Genomic DNA, 18,881 nt, shown 5'->3' with positions numbered 1-18,881 from the left:
GATCCAGTAAATGTTTGGATCGTGGACCGCTTCATTTCTCCAGATCTGGATTCCATTGCTATCAATTTTTCTTTTCCGGATTATTCTTGGTTGAACCATTGTCACTATTTGTCAGCTACACCAGTCCCGCTCCAGAATCGACCATATTTGAGAACAAGAAAAAGCAGTTTAGTCCATGATTCATTCAGTTAGTTCCATTTGAGTTCAAGTTTTAGGTTCAGTTTGGATGTTGAACCCAACCTAAGCAGATAGTATTTAAATTTTACATGAAAAGTAGTGTTTAAATTTTACATGAAAAGAATACGAAAGGTGAAATGTCAATTAAAAAGTTCATATTATATAAGAATACATTACATTAAAGCTAGAAATCAATAGAGTGAGAAGAAATTAGATTAAAAGAAGCTGGTTTCGAGTAACAATGACTGTAATATCATCTAATCAGATTTTACCAAATCCAATCACACTTAGTTCTGTTTCGGGTTAAGATCAGATATCGAAACAAAGTTCGGACCGTTACCCTTCCCTCGTAGGTTAGGGGCTGGGGCAGCACGAGTGAGCCGTGAGGTCATTTTGGCGATTCGCGCAGCACGCGAGAGAAATCGAGGGAGGGAGTGAGGGAGAGAGGGGGCGGGAGTGAGGGAGAGAGGGGGCGGGAGTGAGGAGACTTTAGACGATAGATGGTGGGATGCCGATTCACCGCCCTTTCTTCTCGGCTATGGCTGATCAGGAGGAAGGCGCTCTCTCGCTCGTACCACTTTGGGCGAGCAGATTCAGTTTCACCTTCCATACTCACTTCACCAACCGCCCACCAGCAGGCCGAGACTGGCCTTTATGGTTTCGAACAACTGAAGACGCCCAAAGGATTCCGTTATTTAGTGAAGGATGCGATCAAGAGGTACCAAAAATAGACTGCCCATTTCCATCTCCTTTTCGTTCCGTTTTGTTTTACTCACGTTAGGAAGCAACTTAGAGAACAAAATGGGTCTTTTTCCAGATCAGAAGAACTTATTGCTTACATTTCGAGGCTTCCTCCCTCGGAAGATGTCATTAGGGCCATGGATGAGATATCAGATACGGTATGACTTTCAAGAAATGGTGTTGTTAGTCGTTTATTTGTTCTGCTCTTTCCAAGAATGAAGGTGGTGCTTCTGTTCTTTGTTCCTCAGGTCTGCTCTGTCGTGGACTCTGCGGAGCTGTGCAGAAATACGCACCCGGACAGGTTACTTGAAAGTTGAAACATACATTGGTTTCTTTCTCCGGGATGCATGGACATCTTGATAACTGTTGCCTGGTTTTCAGCGAATTTGTCAAGGAGGCAGATAAAGCATCCGTAGAAATGAATGCTTTTTTACACGTAAGTCGTGTTCTTCCCTCGTCGTTTTGATGTCATAATTAGTTATTATACTTGTGAGTTATTCGTTATAGTCTAGTTCTTCATAAATGCTTTATTTGTCGATTTTGATACCGATGCTACATTGAAGTTTTTTCCTTTTTTTTTTTCTCCTTGAACTTTTAAAAATGAAGATGGATGTAATAGTAGAGTCGTGTACTAGTCAGCTGACAAACATGTTAAAGCTTAAACCGTATTGGTGCCTCTAAAACGGCTAAGGCATTTGGTTTTCCATACTTAAATTATAATATTGGGAAAATATGAAAAATTTCCGCCTTCTAAAAGGTTGCGTTCATGCTTCTATTAACAGATTGAAAAATTTTTCTCCTCTTCTGAGATCTTTTGCAGCTGCTAAACACAAATCAGAGTCTTTACGATGCAGTCGTTAAAGCAGAAACGGAAGGGGTGCTGACAACTGTTGAAGCTCAAAGAGCAGCTCATACTTTACGGACTGACTTTGAGAAGGGAGGCATCCATCTTTGTGCTGGTAAGCATGCCATCACCTGTCCTATCATGTTAATATCAAATGAAGATGATTGTGATTCTTGATATCCCTATCTTGCAGGGAAGTTAGATCGGGTGGATAAGATAAATGCTGAAATTGCTCGGTTAGGGAGAGAGTATGTGTCTGTAACTCAAGCTACCAGATTATGACATTTTATTGTGGTTTATCTTATTTATAATAGTTGCTTTAATCGATTAATTAGAATCCTTGATTTACATGGGCCGTTACCTTTAGAAGCTTAAAGATCCTTTTGGTCCTAACACATAGGTTATGTGTTTTTCTGGGAAGGACATGTCTACCAACTTGTGTTATTCATTTTTATTTTAATTACATACTCCATGGGATCATATATCATAACCCACTTCTGGAAGTCTAGTTTGGTTTTGGTTTAATTGCTAATAGTGAAAGTGGTTGGTCCTACATTTTGTCATTAAGTAGTTTTCTTTCACTTGTATTCAATGAGCAGCCCCTGTCCTCAATTTTTTAGTCTTTAGTAGTTAGATGTTGACTACGACTACTGTGTCATTTTTTCTCCTCTTCGGTTTTTGTCAGGTTCAATGAAAATATAGTGAATGACCCAGGTCAGTTTGATGTATTTCCTTCTTCACGTGTCCCAAAAAGTCTACATCATATTCTTCAACGCATCTATTGCACAAAGTCTGGTTCTGTGAAACTATCAGTAGAATCTTCGAGCATGATAAAAGAAAGTGGGTTTAGGATTACAACAGATGAGGGCACTCTCTCCTCCATATTGAAATGGACAAATGATGCAGAGGTACATTGAGTTTACATGCTGATTTGAACTTATCTTTTTATCCCAGTGCATTATGAATTCTTGGTTGAGAGCTTCTTCTTGTAATATTTGAAAGAATGCCGTAGATCTTCTTTTTACATGCCAATGGGAGAGTAAATGTAATTGAACCATTATGTGTTTATGGTGGTTCAAAGTGAACCATTGTCACAAATATCACGAGAATTTTGAAAATATAGTGATATTTATTAAAAAATCAAATAACATGAAAAAAAGAAAAAAAATCACGAGATTTTGAAAATCTTGCAAAAAATGAAAATTTTCAGAATTTATCGCGATTTTTGCACAAATTTTCCTGAGATTTTCATACTTTTAATTGCCCGACATTTACTTGTAAAGAACAACTTCACTGAAAAATACTCGAGAAAACCCTCGCCAAGATTTTCCCAAGAAGGATATTTGTGACAGTGGTTCAAACCCATCGATGTTGCTTTTAACTAGGTGCAAAAAATAAAATTTAGATATGCATATCTTGCACCGGCAAGTGCAATTATCCAAAAAACTTACTGGTTACTAAATAGAGGAATGATGGCTATTGTTCTTTTCCACTAAAAAATAACTAAAAGGGCTCCGAACCCCATTTTTTTCAGCTCAACATAAGTATCCACTTTCGATGGTTAGGTTGGCTTTTTGTTTGCTATCATAATAGTATGTAGAAGTATCTTAAATCCATGTAAAAAGCTTATGTGCAGGTCAGGAAACGAGCATATATTACAGGACACTCTGCTCCATTTGCGAATCTATCCGTACTTGATAAGCTTATAGCAGCTCGTCATGAGCTTGCACAGGTAAGGCTATTTTGCTGTCCATAATTATCTTTTGCTACTTTTCTCATCACTCATGCTAAACAAAACTTTAGGTTTGGATAGTGATAGAGTTTATTAGATTTTTTTTTTTCATACTAATAGAGTTTGTGGGGTAAAAATTTGGCAGGACACAATATTGATGGATATGTCCACTTTTTTCAGCTGAACACCATGACACCATCCCACCTCATGTCGATATGCCCATGTATAGACAGGCCTGGGCACCGGGTCGGGCCGCCGCTGGATACCTGGTACCCGGCCCGATTCGGGCTCGAACCCAAAAAAAGGAACCTGGGCTGGCCCAATAAGCCTGAGTTGGCCCGATAATGAGTTTTTTTGTTTTTTGTTTTTTTTTTAATTTTTAATAATAATAATTTATTATGATTAATTATATTTATATTTTTTTATTTAAAAATATATTTTTAAATTTAATCGAGCTGGGCTCGGGCTCGGGTTTTTCGAGTCAGCTTGGTCCTGGGCCCGGGCCTGGGTTTTGGATGTCGGGCCGGCCCAATGCCCAGGTTTTCATCTATAATAAGAGGCCATGTGCTTGCTACAAATTTCTTTATACAGAACCTGTGCCTTTCCAAATCTATAACATTAACAATTCTTTTGTGAAGCTTGCGTTTGTCAATCCTGTTTCAACAGCTGCTTCTTGTGGATATCATATAGCGAATTGCACATACAACTAATGTTGTAAAGAGCTGTCTGGTGCATGCTATTTTATGTATTCTATATATCTATTTCCAATGCATACTTATAATTTGTCACCTGGCTGGCTGCCTTTGCAAGTAGGAACAATTTTTTGTCTTGCCAATTCATTTTGCTTAGACTGCATAACATCATTTATTAGTTTTTTTCATTCTTTTGAGATGCAATAATAAGCACCAATTTTCTATTTTCTTTATTCATTCATTTTTGAATCATCATCTTGTGGTTACCCATTTTCTTTTGAGGTGTATCAAATTGGTACGATCCATTCCACTTGTTATTCTACTCAATGATTGCTGTAGATAATGGGGTATAAGTCTTATGCTGAATTTGCATTGCAACCTACAATGGCATCGTCTCCGGATGTTGTAATGGGATTCTTGCTTGAACTGAGCAATATTGTTAAGGATCGAGCAGATAAGGTACTTCTTGATTATCTTCTCAATTCTAGAACTTGAAAAATTGAGTGCTAACAATGTTTAGCTTCAATTTAGGAGGTGGAAATCATAAGGAAAGTCAAATCTCAATTTTGTGGAGATGCAAGCGGAGATGTACAGCCATGGGATGAAGCATATTTCAAAGGAATTATCAAATCTTCAGCCTATGAAATAGATCCAACGGTAACTTTTTCTCACATAACGGTTTGTAAGGGATTTCTTCTCCTACATCACTTTTTGTGCACGTAGGGAGATTTGTAATAGTTGTGCACAATTTGGTACTAACTTCTCAAAATAGCTGCTTGCTTTCCAGAATATATCTTATTAATGATATGTCAACAGGTTGTAGCATCTTATTTCCCATTATCTCAATGCCTTGAGGGCCTTAAAGTTATTGTGGAGTCATTATTTGGTGCAACATTTTACAATGTTTCTCTTGCACCGGGGGAATCATGGCATCCAAATGTGGTTAAGCTGTTATTCCATCACCCTAATGAGGTTGTAAATTTTCTTTTATAGGATACATCATTATTCCAATTATCTTTCTGTTGGTTAATATACTTTATCATGACATTGAAATATGTTTCTAGTCGAGCACCAAGTTATTTTTTTTTTTTTCATTTTTCTTTTCGAGATGACTGATATTTTTTTAAACGTTTGCATGCTTTTGTTATAGGGTGACTTGGGTTTCCTATATCTTGATTTGTACAGTAGAAAGGACAAGTTCCCAGGTTGTGCTCATTTTGCTATCAAAGGTGGAAGAAAACTCTCCAAAACGCAGTACCAACTTCCAGTAAGTTACACCATCACTAGAAGTATTAATATTGATATATTATACTTTTAACATCTAAAGTGTTCCCATGTCATTGTTTGTTTAATTTCTTAGCGACTAGATCAGTGAAACTGTAATGCTGTTGAAAATACCACTAGAAATAAAAATGTGGTTTGGAAATGGTTTTTTTTTTTTTTAAAAAAAAACTTGAGTTGGCTGGAACCTTAGTGTCCATAGTGAAGTTTTATGGTTATTTCCCTCTTTAACTGCAAGAAATGATTTTCCTAGGTAGTCGCACTAGTCTGCAACTTCTCTGCCAGACCAGGGCCATCAACTTCCAATCTTAATCATTGGGAAGTAGAGACACTATTTCATGAGTTTGGCCATGCTCTCCATTCTCTCCTATCAAGAACGGTAACAACATCTATTGCCCTTCTATGTTTCCAAGAATGATGTTAAAATAATTTTGCTAACTAAGGTTCACACCCTTTTTAGGACTATCAACACTTTTCAGGTACTAGAATGGTTCTTGATTTAGCTGAAACACCTGCCAACCTCTTTGAGTGAGTATTATATTTTTCCACTGCATTTTTGTGTGTATATATCATTAGTGTCTGTTCTTGAGATGCAGATGACATGAGATAGTTTTTCCTTCCTCCTTTGAAAGAACTTGTTTAGTTTGTGGAATGTATTATAGAACAAGAAATGATTGACTGCTCGAATTTGGTCCTTTAGAAGCTGCCCCATTTAAAGATGCATGTCGCATGATACTGTCTGACTTACTTTAAATTAGATATGCAAATGTGAAAAGTAACTCTAGAATCAGAATCTTGTTGACAATAAATAATCAGTGTTTTAGAATTTTAAACCTTTCATGTTATAAGTAGGCTATAATCCTAAAGGGTAAGTCACATAGGTACTTCAGTAAGGTTCACGTACCTGTGTCACCGTACATGTATCTTCATACGGGTACCCAAATTGTACCCATACTCATGTGACTTAGCCTCAAGGCAAAAAGTCCACTTTTGTACTTTCCTCGGACAATTGTCACAACAATCTTTTTGCTTCAAAATTTATAAAATCTTGTTACTTGAGATGGGAGTACCAATCAAACAGCAGTCTCATGTAGATAAGCTGGTATAGGTGAATTTGTTGATCCCATAATGTGTATAAAGTATAAACCAAGCAAAACCAAGATGTTGACTTGCAGAAAGGCTAATCCTAGTTTATTTTCTTCATTTTGATAAATAAATAATCTGAAGATCCATTATAGCACGCAAAGTTGTCGCTCAATACAGTGGTTGGATATGAACACAGAATATTAAAGAGTGTCCCTTTGGTGAATTCAAAACTAATCTGTATAGACTCGTCCTCTAGAAGAAAGATGATAATGCTGATAGTTTGTGCAAGTGGAGAATGCAAGCAAAACCTTTAGAATACATATAGCTTTCGTCTTTATTTATTTTTCCTTTGGCGGTTAGAGTCCTTCCTTCCTATGATTTTTTATGCAACTTTGGTGCACGATTCCTGCATGAACTTCTTTGTTTCCTCAAGTAGTGGAATATGATTTGGGCTTCTTGCATTAGAGTGATTTCAAATGCTGGTTTTGTTCTATTATGAATTGTACCTTACCCTTGTACATGGTCATTTTGAGCACATGTGTTGGTCTTCACTATGGCATTTTCAGGAAATCTCACAATTGTTGAGTAATTCATATTTTGGGTTTTGTGCATCATAGGTATTTTGCATGGGATTATCGGGTTCTGAAGAGGTTTGCTAGGCATTATTCCTCTGGCGAAATAATTCCTGAAAACTTGGTAGCTTCAATGAATTCTGCCAAGAATATGTTTGTTGCAACAGATTTGCAGCGTCAGGTAAATTTTCAATTGTGGAATTTGATCAATGTGCATCATTCTTCTTAATGTCATTTATTCCTCAGATATTCTATTCAGCAATGGATCAAAAACTTTTTGGGGAGCAATCATCAACTCCAACAGACACAATTGATATGGTTGCGGATCTAACAAGAAAGTATACCAGTTGGGGTTATGTAGAGGGGACACATTGGCATACTCGATTCAACCATCTTATAAACTATGGAGCTGGTAAACAATATATAGAAAATCTTTTAGACATTCGTTTTCTTTTAGTAAAATAATATGTGATTATGATGTTTTCAGTTATTACAACTAACTGTTTTGCTGGTAAAATAATAAGTGATTATGATGCTTTAGGTTATTACAGCTACTTGTATGCCAAGTGTTTTGCTGCTACAATATGGCAAAAGGTCTTCAATGACGAGCCGCTATCCTTATCAGCTGGTTCGATACTAAGAACGAAGTTCCTTCAATATGGTGGTTCAAGGGATCCGTCTGAAATGCTGAATGATTTTCTAGGCAATGGCATTATGAGAAATACCAACGGAGGATCAGTTCCCAATGTTTGTAGCTTACGCAAAGAGCTCAACATGTAACTATGACAACAATTTGCTGTACAGTTGATTTTTTGGTTCTTTATTTTGAGAATGTAGTTCACTAATGTTTCTTGTGAGTTGTGTATATTTTTTTTTTACCTTCAGTTGCTAGAATGGCTACACCATAGATTTTTTTTTTCAAGTAGCTGATACTGACAATTTGTGGCACTAGTTTTATCAGCTTGACATCCATTTTATCAGAAATGATAAGACAATGCCCAATGATGGCGGAAACTGTACATGAATGATGCTTATAGAAAACACACAATCATATGGTGTGGACGAAAGCGCTCAGGTGCGAGCCTGTTAGGACATAACGATGCTAGTGTTGTGCGCTAAGCCATCACTTCATTGTCGTGGAAGTAGACAAATTTGGTGAGGCAAAATTTGCAGGACATTCCAAATTCTATGCATGTGAAGTGTTTTGCTTTCCTTTTTGCAGTCATGTTTGTAATGGGCACATGGCATGATTCAAAAACCCACATTATCTGTAAAGCAGAAAAAGCATGTAATTATCACGAGATGAATATTGATACAGTTAAAATGATCAACAAAAGTGTAGTTTTTTAGGACGAAGTGCAGACATGAAAACTGCGAGGTACAAATTCAGATGGAAAGCCAACTCAACTTCAACGCTTCAATAACCCAGAATGTTTAATGTACCAAACTAGAAGGCTGTTTCCATCTACATATAGCCCTGCAGCAAAAAATGTCTTGCTTTATTTACAGCAGATCGAAGAGCCAATACCTGTACTTGTTATAAACCATAGCACCAGTAAAGGGGCGCTCTATGCTTACTTGACTCTGTAGACACCAAAATTTCTATATAGCATGATGTGTACTAATAAGATACATGACTTTAGAAGATATTGCGGATCTGGAGCACAAACTGCATTATTCAAGAGGATAACTTTCTATTTCTTTTGCCAATTCTGCAGTCAATTGCTCTGCCCTATCATCTTGCCCACCAGCAAAGTGATACACCCTAAAGGCTAACTGAAATGCTCTCCAAAGCAGCTGAGAGCATGACTTCCGCCGGCCATTGGCTTTGGCACTGTTTTCACCATTAATTGCAGTTTTTGCTTCTTTGCTTTCCTGTAATAACACAACGGCAATATCACCATCATCATCAACGTGACTTTGTCTGGAATGTGCATGTTCATTTTCTAATGATTTATTAAAAGAACAAGTGGGTGTTATGTGTGAAATTGCACGCTAGCTAGGATAAGCCATGATAGCCTGTGGGTCAGTTGTGAACATGCATCTTTCACTACATTGCATAATTGCATTCATGATGAGCCTCGTAATCAACAAAACTAAGAAGATTTCAATGCTGGAGTCCTCCAAAGAGCAGAAATGAGAAGAGAAGGGAAAAACAAACCCTTACTGCCATTTCTATGCAATTTGAGAAGGGAAAAACAAACCTTTAGTGCCATTTCTATGCAATTTGAGGAGAGATCCACCATGGCTTCCTTGATTTTCACAAGAACGTTGAAGTCAAAGGTAATTTGATGACTCTGAAAACGTTTTGATTCATCATCCTTTGTTCTGTCCAGTGAATCAACTTCCACTTTGATCTGCAAATGCAGAAACCACACGGAAGTACAAGTGGGGAAAAAAAGGAACATGTATGGCTTAGGATACGGTTCTTTTCCATATTCCACTGAACCCTCATCGTGGAAGTGTTGCATCAGAATGAGGGCCAATGAGGTTAAGCTCACCAAAATTGCGCATTCAGAAGTTTGCGTTTAAGTATCAATAATTATCATAGGATTTCATTTACAATGGCAGTTCCATATCTTTGCATCTTTACCTTATCAAAATAACTTTCGATCCTGTTGAGTTGCTGTGATAGTGGTGAAACAAGTTTCCAGCCCTCTAAGTTTTTGACAATTGCATCTAGTCTTGTATAAAGTGCAGACGCGGTTCTTAAAGTCTCAAGCTTCTTAGTTGGAAAACCTTCAAACTTTGATAACACCTGCCACAGAAGTCTCTTAGGAATAATTAAAATTTACGGAACACAAACAAGAAGCTAAGTGTATAGGACTGGCTGAACAAATTAAGAATAAGACCTGTGTCTCGTCCGTTAGTACTTCAAGATGAAGTTCAACGTGTTGATGAAACTTTAATAACTCAGCCATGTCCTTTGTTTTAAACGAGTCGATGGCTGATTTCATTTCTCTTATTGCCGTTGCATGCTTCTGTACATCTTCTTCAATCTGGCGAAAATAGGCTGACCTGATCGGGGCACAAGCAAATTCTGAATGATAAATTTGAGGACTTTACTGGCTTAGCAAGTTGAAGGGAATGTTGAAACCTTTTTGTCATCTCAGCAAGTGCATCGGCCATCCCCTGCTTCTGGTTCTCACTGCTGCTACCACCTTGAGACTTACGTGGAGATTTGCCTTCTGGAGTTCCGCCTTCAAGTTTCCCCTTCAGAAGCCTATAAAGATTGCCAATTTGTGTTGATCTCTTCAGCTTGGTGTTTGCTTTCTTTGGGCGCAAGGCTCTCGTCACACCTAAAGGAGGTGGAGGTGGAGGAGCAGCTGCACCTCTTGGCAGAAGTGGTGGAGGTGGAGGAGCAATGCCAAGTTTTGGCGGCATTGGTGGGGGTGGAGGAGCAGAACCGCCTTTAAGCTGCGTTGGTGGTAGTGGAGCAGCAGAACCGCCTTTTAGGAGCATTGGTGGTGGTGGTGGTGGAGGAGGAGGAGGAGCAGAACTTTTCGGTGACACTAATGGGGGTGGAGTTGGTGGCTGAGGTGGGCTTGGATCTGAAAGGTTAGTGCTGCTATTATTCTTACTAAGGGCCTCTTTCTCTACCTTTGATGTTGCTGGATTTAATGGTGGTGGTGGAGGAGGATGATGCGCAGATATGGGCTTCAGATGCAAAAGGGGAGGAGGAGGAGGAGGAGGAGGAGGAAGAACAGATATAGGCTGCAAAGATGGAGACATAGTAGAATATGCAGCGGAGGGAGTCACAGGAGTAGGTGGTGCAGAACTGGTACACAGACTCTCCAAAGTTTGTGAGAGAAAATGATGTATAGAAATCGGTTTCACAGGTGTTGGAGGAGGAGCATGAATAGATACAGGAGTTGGAGGTGCAGGAAGGAGACTCGGTATGGACATTGGTGTCGCAGCTGTAGGAGGAGAAGAACTAATAGCCACAGGATCCGACACTGCAGGATTAAGAGGACGAAGAGATATAGGCTTCAAATGTGGAGGAGATACGAATACAGGTTTGGAAGCCGGCGTAGGAATGCTGCCCTTTGAAAAGGCTTCACTACTAAAGCTAACTATATCGCTCTTGTTCAAAAATGTGGTACCATCACCACTACGTTGACATTCATTGACCTTGTTCATTGCAGCATGGGAACCAAGTTCAGACATGGCATCGCTGCCAGAGCTGTTATCATTCATGATCTCTTTCGGATTGGCATTGTTCACAAATGATTTTGTAGGGCTGCGTATGACACCAGACATCCTAGAGGGATCATTTGTAGTGCCACTGGTATCATCTTTAGGCACAATTTGACTTGTGTCTTTCAGTGCGGTCTTCAAGTCCATGGGCTGTTTTATGGAAGAGGGAGCTACTAGACTGCTGGAACTATTGGCTACTTCGACCTGCAGTTTTGCGTTGTCGCTTTCGCTGCTCGAGCCATGGAGGATCCCAGGACGGGCCTCAGGAGGTGTATGAGGAAACATGTGGAAAGAGAGGCGCTTCACATCCATGGGCTTCAGCTTGCCTACTGCTTGAAGTCTTAGAGGCCAAAGCAATGGAGGTGAGTATGTAACAATATCCTCAGCATGGAATCTCAGAGAGGTTTGTGGTGTCTGTGGTAGAACCGAAGTTGGAGTGAGTGGTCGCTCGCGGAAGCCCTTGTCTTCTGAAGAACTTTTGTCATCATCTCCCTTTAAAAGGTCATCAAATCTGGCCTCTTGGTGTTTAGCATTGTTTTCATCATCTTCCTCCACAAGATCAAAGATGACCTTTGCCTCCTTAATCATGCGTCCTAACCTCTCCAAAATCATTTCACCTTCACCACAAAAATCACAGTCAGTAGCCCAATTTTGGGAACCACATTGTCAGGACAAGATGGTGCGAGCATACTCAGTTGGTCCAAGGTGAGGTCCTCTTCCATTTGAACACGATTTTGTTCAATTTTTACAGCTTTGTAGTTCACTGCCCACGATTGTTGGACCCCTCCAAGAGTTTGATAAAAATGGTGCAAGATCTATGGAAACAATCCGGTTTCTGTTAGACCAAGGAGCGCAATTTTATGACTTTCCAATTCTATCAGTAACGAATATGGAATGTTATATGCTGCCATAATGACCTGATAAATTGAAGCAGTTTTGTCAATGGGAGCGCATGAGACATGCCTGGGGTGCAGCCTCTGTAGATCATCAAATGAACGCCTAAGCAACTGCAAAAACAACCATTTAATCACCGAAAACGATATTTGGTAAGCATGGATATTTCTTTAACGCTGTGTTTGGATGAAGGGAAAGAGAAGGAAAAGAATGGATGGAAGGGAAAGGGAAGGGAAGAGAATGGGAAGGGAAAGGGAAGGGAAGAGAATGGGAAGGGAAAGGAAAGAAATTGATCATCCATTCCTTTCCCTTCCATCTCTCCATTTTCGGAGGGATTGAAATTAAATTAAAAACTCATTTTCTTCCCTTTTTTTTTGTTTCCTTTCCCATGCATCCAAACACACTTATTAGTTCTTCTTTCTTTTCCTTCCATATTAATTAGGCACCCAAAACAGGAAATGTCTTTCTTTCCATTCCTTTCCCTCCCTCTTCCTCCATCCAAACAGGCTGTAAAAGAAAACATACAAGGGAAGGATTTTAATTTAATTCCGAGGTGAAGACTGAGAAGGATTAAGTCTGTTGGTCTGATACCTCGTCCAGGGAAACAGATTCGTTACATGGAGGAAGGTCGAGTGTGGCCCGAAAACGATGCACCGTCTCCTTTAGCTTTGCAATCAAATGCGCACTTCCTGCCCACCCACTGGACACGGTTGCTTTTCCATCCAACCTGCCACTGTTCACCCAGTGAGAGGAGAACGATGGAGTCCTTAATCCCTCCAATGTGCTTAGCCCAGGTGCCATTTTTATCTATCCCTCACCTGATATCATTTGAATACAAATGACAAGAAAAGCAGCAGTTCAGCAGTTATGTACCAGTCTCTCCAATATAAGCGTGAGATGAAAGAAGGCCGCACAGAAGCAACCATATGGCAATAAGACCATCAAATCAATTGCCATGGATCTAACTCAAATTAAAATAGGTGTATTGTCTGACAGGAAAGACGAAAAACTCGCATAAACCTACAAGTTACAAATAGGTGTAATTGTCCGATACACAAGAATAATAAAAGCCACAGATACTAACAAAATCACACGATGGTTCTCTCTCTCTTTCCCTCCCTCCCCGCATGTACGTATGTATTGAAATGCAAAATCGACGACGAAACCAAACAAAACCAACAAGATCACAATGCCAAGCATGCGTCAATCTGAAAGCAACCACAAAATCAACCAACGGAAATTAAGAAAATCTCATCGCAGCAATGTTCATCTTTACCTTTTCCTTATAAGATGATGAAAATGCGGAAAGGAGATAGGGGAGACGCCATAAGGCAGAGATTCTTCTCCTGCAATCTACTTTCTTGCCAAGATTTCATGCTGGTCCTGTGGCTTCTCCCTACTAATTCAAAATTTTGCAAAAGTTGCAATTTGGTGCCACTAGGGCAGGGCTTTCTTCTGTACGACACAGACGTACCGCACCTTCCCTTACCTCTCTTTCAGAAAACCCCCACTTTGGAGTTTGGCCACCTCTCTAAATTGTCAATTTAGAGATTTGAACATTTCCACCACCTTGAATTTGTACCCGTCTCTAAATTTCTTCTCTCTTTTATCTCTTATGCTACAAACACCGACAGTTCTAACTTTTTTGTTTTTATTTTTATTCTTGTAGAAAATGTTGAGGAAGCAGATAGGATTAGGCGGGGAGATGAAAAAGATGGGCCTGATGGAGGGATTCCAGAAAGAGGGGAGAAGCGCAGAACTGCCGAGAGGGCTCCCCACCTCCTTTTCCTAACGGGATACAGGGAAGATAACAGCAAACTTTCCTCTTTGCCTATTTTCAGGAGGGTGGTGGGAGGAGAAGGAGGCGGGGAGGCCGGCCATCGCATCGCCGCTGGTTTCTCTTTTGGCATCTGTTCCTTGCTTGCTAACCGTTGGTGACGCAAAAACGGATCGGAACAACGTCGGATCTTGTCAAATCCGATTCCATAATGTGGACGTAACATCTCCATGAGCTCGGATACGAAGTACAAGTTAGAACAGCTTAATCTGCTGATACAAGATCAGAAAAGGTGATGAAGAGCATTTCCTTTGAGTGTAAAACTTTCATCTGGAATTTGATCTGAATCTGAGTCGGGTTGGACGTATGTAAATCTTATTTTTAGTTCCTGACGGTGAGTGCTTTCCTGATACTTTTAAAATGTAAAGTATATGTAGTAATTTTTGTAGTTCACAAGGTTTCTTTTCGAGAAAGTAATCCCAGTCCCAGATGTAAATGCAAGTTAAAACCCAACAATGTTTTTGAAATTGATGTAAATCATATTCTACAAACATAGAAGACCATAACAAATCAATGTTTTCAGAATTCCAGAAAATTTTCATTTCACAAAACCCCATCTGTATGATAAAAAGAACCGATCCAAGAGCCTCCACCTAAGTTGTTTAGTTTGAAAACATATCCGTCGAACTAAAACTCAACCAAGATTAATGTCATGCAAATGTAAACTTTCAAGGGAGTAAGATGGTCATGCATCAGATTTTTGGCAGTTCATATGAAAACAAGGTCTTATGGCAACCTGTTTCCTTGACTAGTTTCTAAAACATGATTTCATTTGTGCATTTAGATGACAATAAAAAACAACATTTTCCATGAATAACCAAAGGGAGGCCAGATTATTAACTCTAAATTTTGTCAAATTGGATTTTTCAGACCCAGTTCGACTGTCGTGCCACCTTAAATACCATTTCACCAGTGCAAGCGAATCACGGAGAAGGTGCTCATGGCAGCAGCAGTTGGCGAGCTAAGATGTCCCTCGATCCATCGATTTCTGAAAGCTACAAAACATATACGTGTGGAAGGAATTGCAGTCTTGGATGAAGATCGCTATATAAGGATTCTTCCGTGAGAGTATGATGCTGTTTACTAGCGGGACTCATGGCGATGGCACCCACCTGCTGCTAGTTGAATTGAATGCATGTGAAGAAGAAGCACAAAATAACTGCCCCAAGATCATGGCAATAATGGGAACATGGCAGCACGGGAATAAATGAATAATAAATGTATATACACCATTCGATGCGTGTAAGCCTGCTCTACCGATCATGCGAGAGATGTGGGGACATAAATGGATTGGATTCTGTTTGATATAGCAGACTATTTCTGAATCCAACCTCATTGATCAACGTTGCCATAGGATTCGCCAAAATGGGACAGTGTGGGGTCCGATATTTTGGATCCACCTTAGGCCATGCTGGACATCGTAGCCACCCTCTAGAAGAGATACAGCTTCATCTCAATTTTGTTATTTGATATAAAGTTTGAATATATGTTAGACCAACAAGCGGCAGAGCTAGAAATTTCTGGCGAAGAGATACTAAAATTTTAAAGTTTAAACTTTAAGGGATTCCTGTTTATGAATAAGTAAAAATTATAGCGGTATCAGTACCTAAATAAAGTAATTTATTTGGTCTACTTTGGGCACCCACACTTGTCTCCGACGCTATCAGTTCTACAAGAATGTTTAATATATTAGCTTAATGGAAGCCAAAGAAACCCCTTTTTTTCTCTTGCTCCAAGGTTTAGAGGTGTGCCGGTGCGTGCTTAGTTGGTGCTCCTAATTATAGGTCAACTAACTTATTGTCTCATTCTCCCTCATATACCTACACACTCAAAGCCATAGTGTTCATGTCAATCAAACTGACAATGTGATACTAGCATGTATCCCACCTGCCTGAGACCAGCTATGTTATGTTGGGTTCCAACCCACCAACTTAATCGAGAGCCCTTGTGGGTAGTGAACAAAATTTCATTGAGAACAGAATCGAGTGAACGGGAGAGAACCTCACTAGCCAATTGAGAAGCTGAAACTTTACTAGCCAATTGAGAAGCTGAAACTTTACTTCCTTTCCCTTTACCTTCGAGGATCAAGAACTGTTGGGCAACAGTAAGAAAGAGGAAAGAGAGAGAGAGGGTTGATAAAATGAGAATGCATAAGATAAAAAGTCTTTTAAATATAAGAACAAAAACCGCAACAACAAAATATAAGAAATATAAGAACGAAATATACAAAACACCGAAGAGGGTTGATAAATGGAGAGAGTCACCCCGGGGAGAGAGAGAGAGGGCATTGTTATGGAACATTAAAAGAAGTCACATTATGACCGCAGTGGGAAGAGAGAGAGAGATCCTCTTTCGGTGGCGTGGGTGTAATAGTAGATATCACATTATTACATTCCTTTGTACCTTGTAGCCATTAACGATCACGCGTAGCTCTCCTAAGATGCAGAAAGGGCCTGCGCCAGCCCCACCACACTATCACTTCCTCCTCCTCTTTAATTAACCAACACACGCAACGGCAGGCGAGTGATGATGTTCTTCACGTAAATCAGGACTCCATTTGCCGGCTGCAAATCTTGCTGCTGCTTCCCTTCCATGAAACGTCATACGAAATACTCAAGCCTCAAACTCGCAATGGTGACTCCCAACCCCTGTGGCTGTGATCTCTAAACCCGAAAAAACCTCTCCACTTCTGCTCCTGTACTTCATGTGATCCCCACCTCACCAACCTCGCCCACCCTGTGATCCACTTCAATGTGCCACCTCCAACCGCCTTTAAATGGTGCTCCTTGCCCCCTCCTCTCCGCCACCAACTCCCACAGTACTCCAACTTCCAAATTCTCACTCTCAACACTAGTCCCCGGATTTCCATACTCTACCTTCTGTCTTTCTGATCCTAGTTTTGTACAATGGCAGCGAAGAGCCTGCTTCCCATCAAACACCTCATTCTTGTACTCATCCTTTTCTTCGTCCTTCAATCAGCATCAGCTGCGCGGAACATCGACCGCCATCGTCGTCGACGTAAGTATACTGTTCACTTTCCAAGTTCTGTTCTCATGAAGTTCGGCAGTACTTAAATCCAAGGCGTCAGGCCCTCAGTTATGTTTTTTTGACGCTCTACCAGAAGTTACCACTTGAAATTAGGGGCCTGGCTTTTTGGCAGGAAAGAAATTCTATTTCTGAGGCAAGTCAAATGACATCATAAGTTAAAGCAGAGATTAGTTTGTATATGTGTCTTTGGCAGTAAGGCCAAAGGGATATGAAAAACTTAGCCGAAAGTAAAAAATTTTCGTTTGTATTCTCCACAGAGTACATCAGCTTGATCATGTTCATGTACACCCCAAACCCGGTTTCCATATAGTTGTTTATCAGAAAGCTCAAACTAAGTGAATGTCATCGTCTGTAAGCATGTTTCTTGGTGCATTCTTTATAACGTACATGCTTTGGTGATCCTGTTCACAGATCGCAGCCATCACCAGCTAGCTGCCCGGCCAAGAACTGCAATTAAGAGGCTGTCTCTGCTAAGACCGGAGTATTTGACAGAGGGGACTCAGGGGAGGCACGGCAGACCCAGAGCCGCAGCGGACACCCTCCAGGTCGCCGGATCGAGCCTGCCGGATTGCTCGCACGCATGCGGGTCCTGCTCGCCATGCCGGCGGGTGATGGTCAGCTTTGTGTGTGCAACACTCGAGGAAGCAGAGACATGCCCCATGGCCTACAAATGCATGTGTAATAGCAAGTCCTACCCTGTGCCATGAGAGCACATATACATTTTGAATGGCAGCCAACCGTGTCTTGGTCTGTAGTCTGTAGACTCTGTATCATAGAGCAGAGGTGGCCAGGTCCACCATCTTCCCTCCCCAAGGACTTTCACCCTTGGTCTTTTACTGGGCATCATGAGTTGGTCCTTTTTAACCTATTTTACTGTACACAGTTAATTACTTATCAGGACTTAACCCCCTTTTTGACATGTAACAGACTGATAGGACTCGATGAGAATGAGAAATATGTTCCGTTTTGTTACTCCCCATTGTTTTGCTGCTTAGCTAAGTTTTCGAGAGAATCAGCCTGTTTGGATTAATACAAATGAAACTCCACTTGGGTTGAGAGACTGCCTGCTCAAATTGCAGAACTGGATGAGACTTCCCCTGCCCTTGAGGCCTGCCAATTTATTTTCCTTAAAAAGCAAAAAAATATTGTTAAAAAGTTATTCTCATGAGAAAGAAGAAACTCGGGGCTCGTCATAATCAGCACTAAAATGAGGTTACCAACACCTTTTTCCAGGTACCAAAACTTGCTTTAGAATGGTTAGATGGAGACCAATAGATGAAGGAGAAAACATGGTATTTTAGCAACATATTTCGACAGGTCGAGAGATGTTTCAAATCATCCAACATCTGTCTTCCGTTTGTAAATACATATTTCGGATGGATTTTGGATCGATTTTGCTTACAGATCAAAATTCAGAACCCGAATATGACCCTGCCAAACTCGGGTATAACCAAAGGTTTGAAATAATCAGATGGTGAAAAGGTTAACAACTATAACGGAGAATTAATTGAACGGTAAACCTATTAGCCCATTGATTTGCTTTATATTTAACCAGGACAGTTCATGCCGTTGGATTTACTAATTTGGATTCGATGCTTTTGTAATGGAAAGAGGCAAATGTGAGGCATGTCCCTTCAAGATGCCTAGCTGTAACGGCTTCAAAATAACCAGAACATGAAATTGTTATAATTTTGAATATATTGATGTTTATCCCAATTCTCATTAAAGTGGTTTGGTCTTTGAAGGGTTTTCATAATTTCAAAGAAACATCAATCTTTGT

At 40.0% G+C, this 18,881-nt stretch overlaps 3 protein-coding genes across 6 annotated transcripts; 2 read left to right on the top strand and 1 right to left on the bottom strand.

Annotated features, from left to right (window-relative positions):
- Positions 1-623: 623 nt before the first annotated feature.
- Positions 624-8,144, top strand: LOC116253536 (mitochondrial intermediate peptidase, mitochondrial). Of its 3 annotated transcripts, none has more exons than XR_004172454.2 (17): positions 624-895; positions 995-1,076; positions 1,167-1,219; positions 1,300-1,354; positions 1,739-1,877; positions 1,956-2,010; positions 2,448-2,670; positions 3,399-3,494; positions 4,526-4,645; positions 4,718-4,843; positions 5,003-5,158; positions 5,337-5,453; positions 5,721-5,846; positions 5,928-5,995; positions 7,171-7,306; positions 7,385-7,537; positions 7,667-7,806. XR_004172454.2 is itself a non-coding variant. In XM_031628397.2 (17 exons), the coding sequence occupies exons 1-17, from the start codon at positions 678-680 to the stop codon at positions 7,903-7,905; spliced, it is 2,070 nt and encodes a 689-aa protein (XP_031484257.1). In that variant the 5' UTR covers positions 626-677; the 3' UTR covers positions 7,906-8,144. The 3 variants fall into 3 exon arrangements, 2 of the variants coding, with proteins under 2 accessions (XP_031484257.1, XP_031484248.1); XM_031628397.2 differs by having other exon boundaries at positions 626-895; positions 4,631-4,645; positions 7,372-7,537; positions 7,667-8,144; XM_031628388.2 differs by having other exon boundaries at positions 626-895; positions 7,372-7,537; positions 7,667-8,144.
- Positions 8,145-8,516: 372 nt separating this feature from the next.
- On the bottom strand, positions 8,517-14,302 carry LOC116253523 (uncharacterized protein At4g04980-like). 2 transcript variants are annotated; one of them, XM_031628368.2, is made up of 9 exons: positions 13,493-14,302; positions 12,808-13,034; positions 12,240-12,329; positions 12,014-12,137; positions 10,223-11,939; positions 9,978-10,143; positions 9,719-9,883; positions 9,330-9,482; positions 8,517-9,000 (listed from the first exon to the last, which is right to left on the bottom strand). In XM_031628368.2, the coding sequence occupies exons 2-9, from the start codon at positions 13,015-13,017 to the stop codon at positions 8,800-8,802; spliced, it is 2,826 nt and encodes a 941-aa protein (XP_031484228.1). In that variant the 5' UTR covers positions 13,018-13,034; positions 13,493-14,302; the 3' UTR covers positions 8,517-8,799. The 2 variants fall into 2 exon arrangements, with proteins under 2 accessions (XP_031484228.1, XP_031484236.1); XM_031628376.2 differs by lacking the exon at positions 13,493-14,302 and having other exon boundaries at positions 12,014-12,157; positions 12,808-12,830.
- A 2,466-nt stretch (positions 14,303-16,768) lies between these two features.
- Positions 16,769-18,073, top strand: LOC116245751 (protein EPIDERMAL PATTERNING FACTOR 1). Its single transcript, XM_031617283.2, has 2 exons — positions 16,769-17,071; positions 17,513-18,073. Exons 1-2 carry the CDS (start codon positions 16,960-16,962, stop codon positions 17,806-17,808), a joined length of 408 nt encoding a protein of 135 aa, XP_031473143.1. The 5' UTR covers positions 16,769-16,959; the 3' UTR covers positions 17,809-18,073.
- Positions 18,074-18,881: the final 808 nt, after the last annotated feature.

Source organism: Nymphaea colorata, chromosome 1 (genome assembly GCF_008831285.2).
Source record: "Nymphaea colorata isolate Beijing-Zhang1983 chromosome 1, ASM883128v2, whole genome shotgun sequence".
Lineage (NCBI taxonomy): Eukaryota > Viridiplantae > Streptophyta > Magnoliopsida > Nymphaeales > Nymphaeaceae > Nymphaea > Nymphaea colorata.
This window is presented reverse-complemented; position numbering and strand designations above follow the sequence as displayed.

Excerpts from the sequence above, each read along its gene's own strand:
- LOC116253536 (XM_031628388.2), top strand. The coding sequence starts at position 678 with ATGGTGGGATGCCGATTCACCGCCCTTTCTTCTCGGCTATGGCTGATC. Across the intron at positions 896-994 it reads GTGAAGGATGCGATCAAGAG|ATCAGAAGAACTTATTGCTT; the intron begins GTACCAAAAATA and ends GTCTTTTTCCAG. Across the intron at positions 5,159-5,336 it reads TATTCCATCACCCTAATGAG|GGTGACTTGGGTTTCCTATA; the intron begins GTTGTAAATTTT and ends CTTTTGTTATAG.
- LOC116253523 (XM_031628368.2), bottom strand. The coding sequence starts at position 13,017 with ATGGCACCTGGGCTAAGCACATTGGAGGGATTAAGGACTCCATCGTTC. Across the intron at positions 12,330-12,807 it reads AATCTGTTTCCCTGGACGAG|TTGCTTAGGCGTTCATTTGA; the intron begins GTATCAGACCAA and ends TTGTTTTTGCAG. Across the intron at positions 10,144-10,222 it reads CTTGCTGAGATGACAAAAAG|GTCAGCCTATTTTCGCCAGA; the intron begins GTTTCAACATTC and ends TGCCCCGATCAG.
- LOC116245751 (XM_031617283.2), top strand. The coding sequence starts at position 16,960 with ATGGCAGCGAAGAGCCTGCTTCCCATCAAACACCTCATTCTTGTACTC. Across the intron at positions 17,072-17,512 it reads CGACCGCCATCGTCGTCGAC|ATCGCAGCCATCACCAGCTA; the intron begins GTAAGTATACTG and ends TCCTGTTCACAG.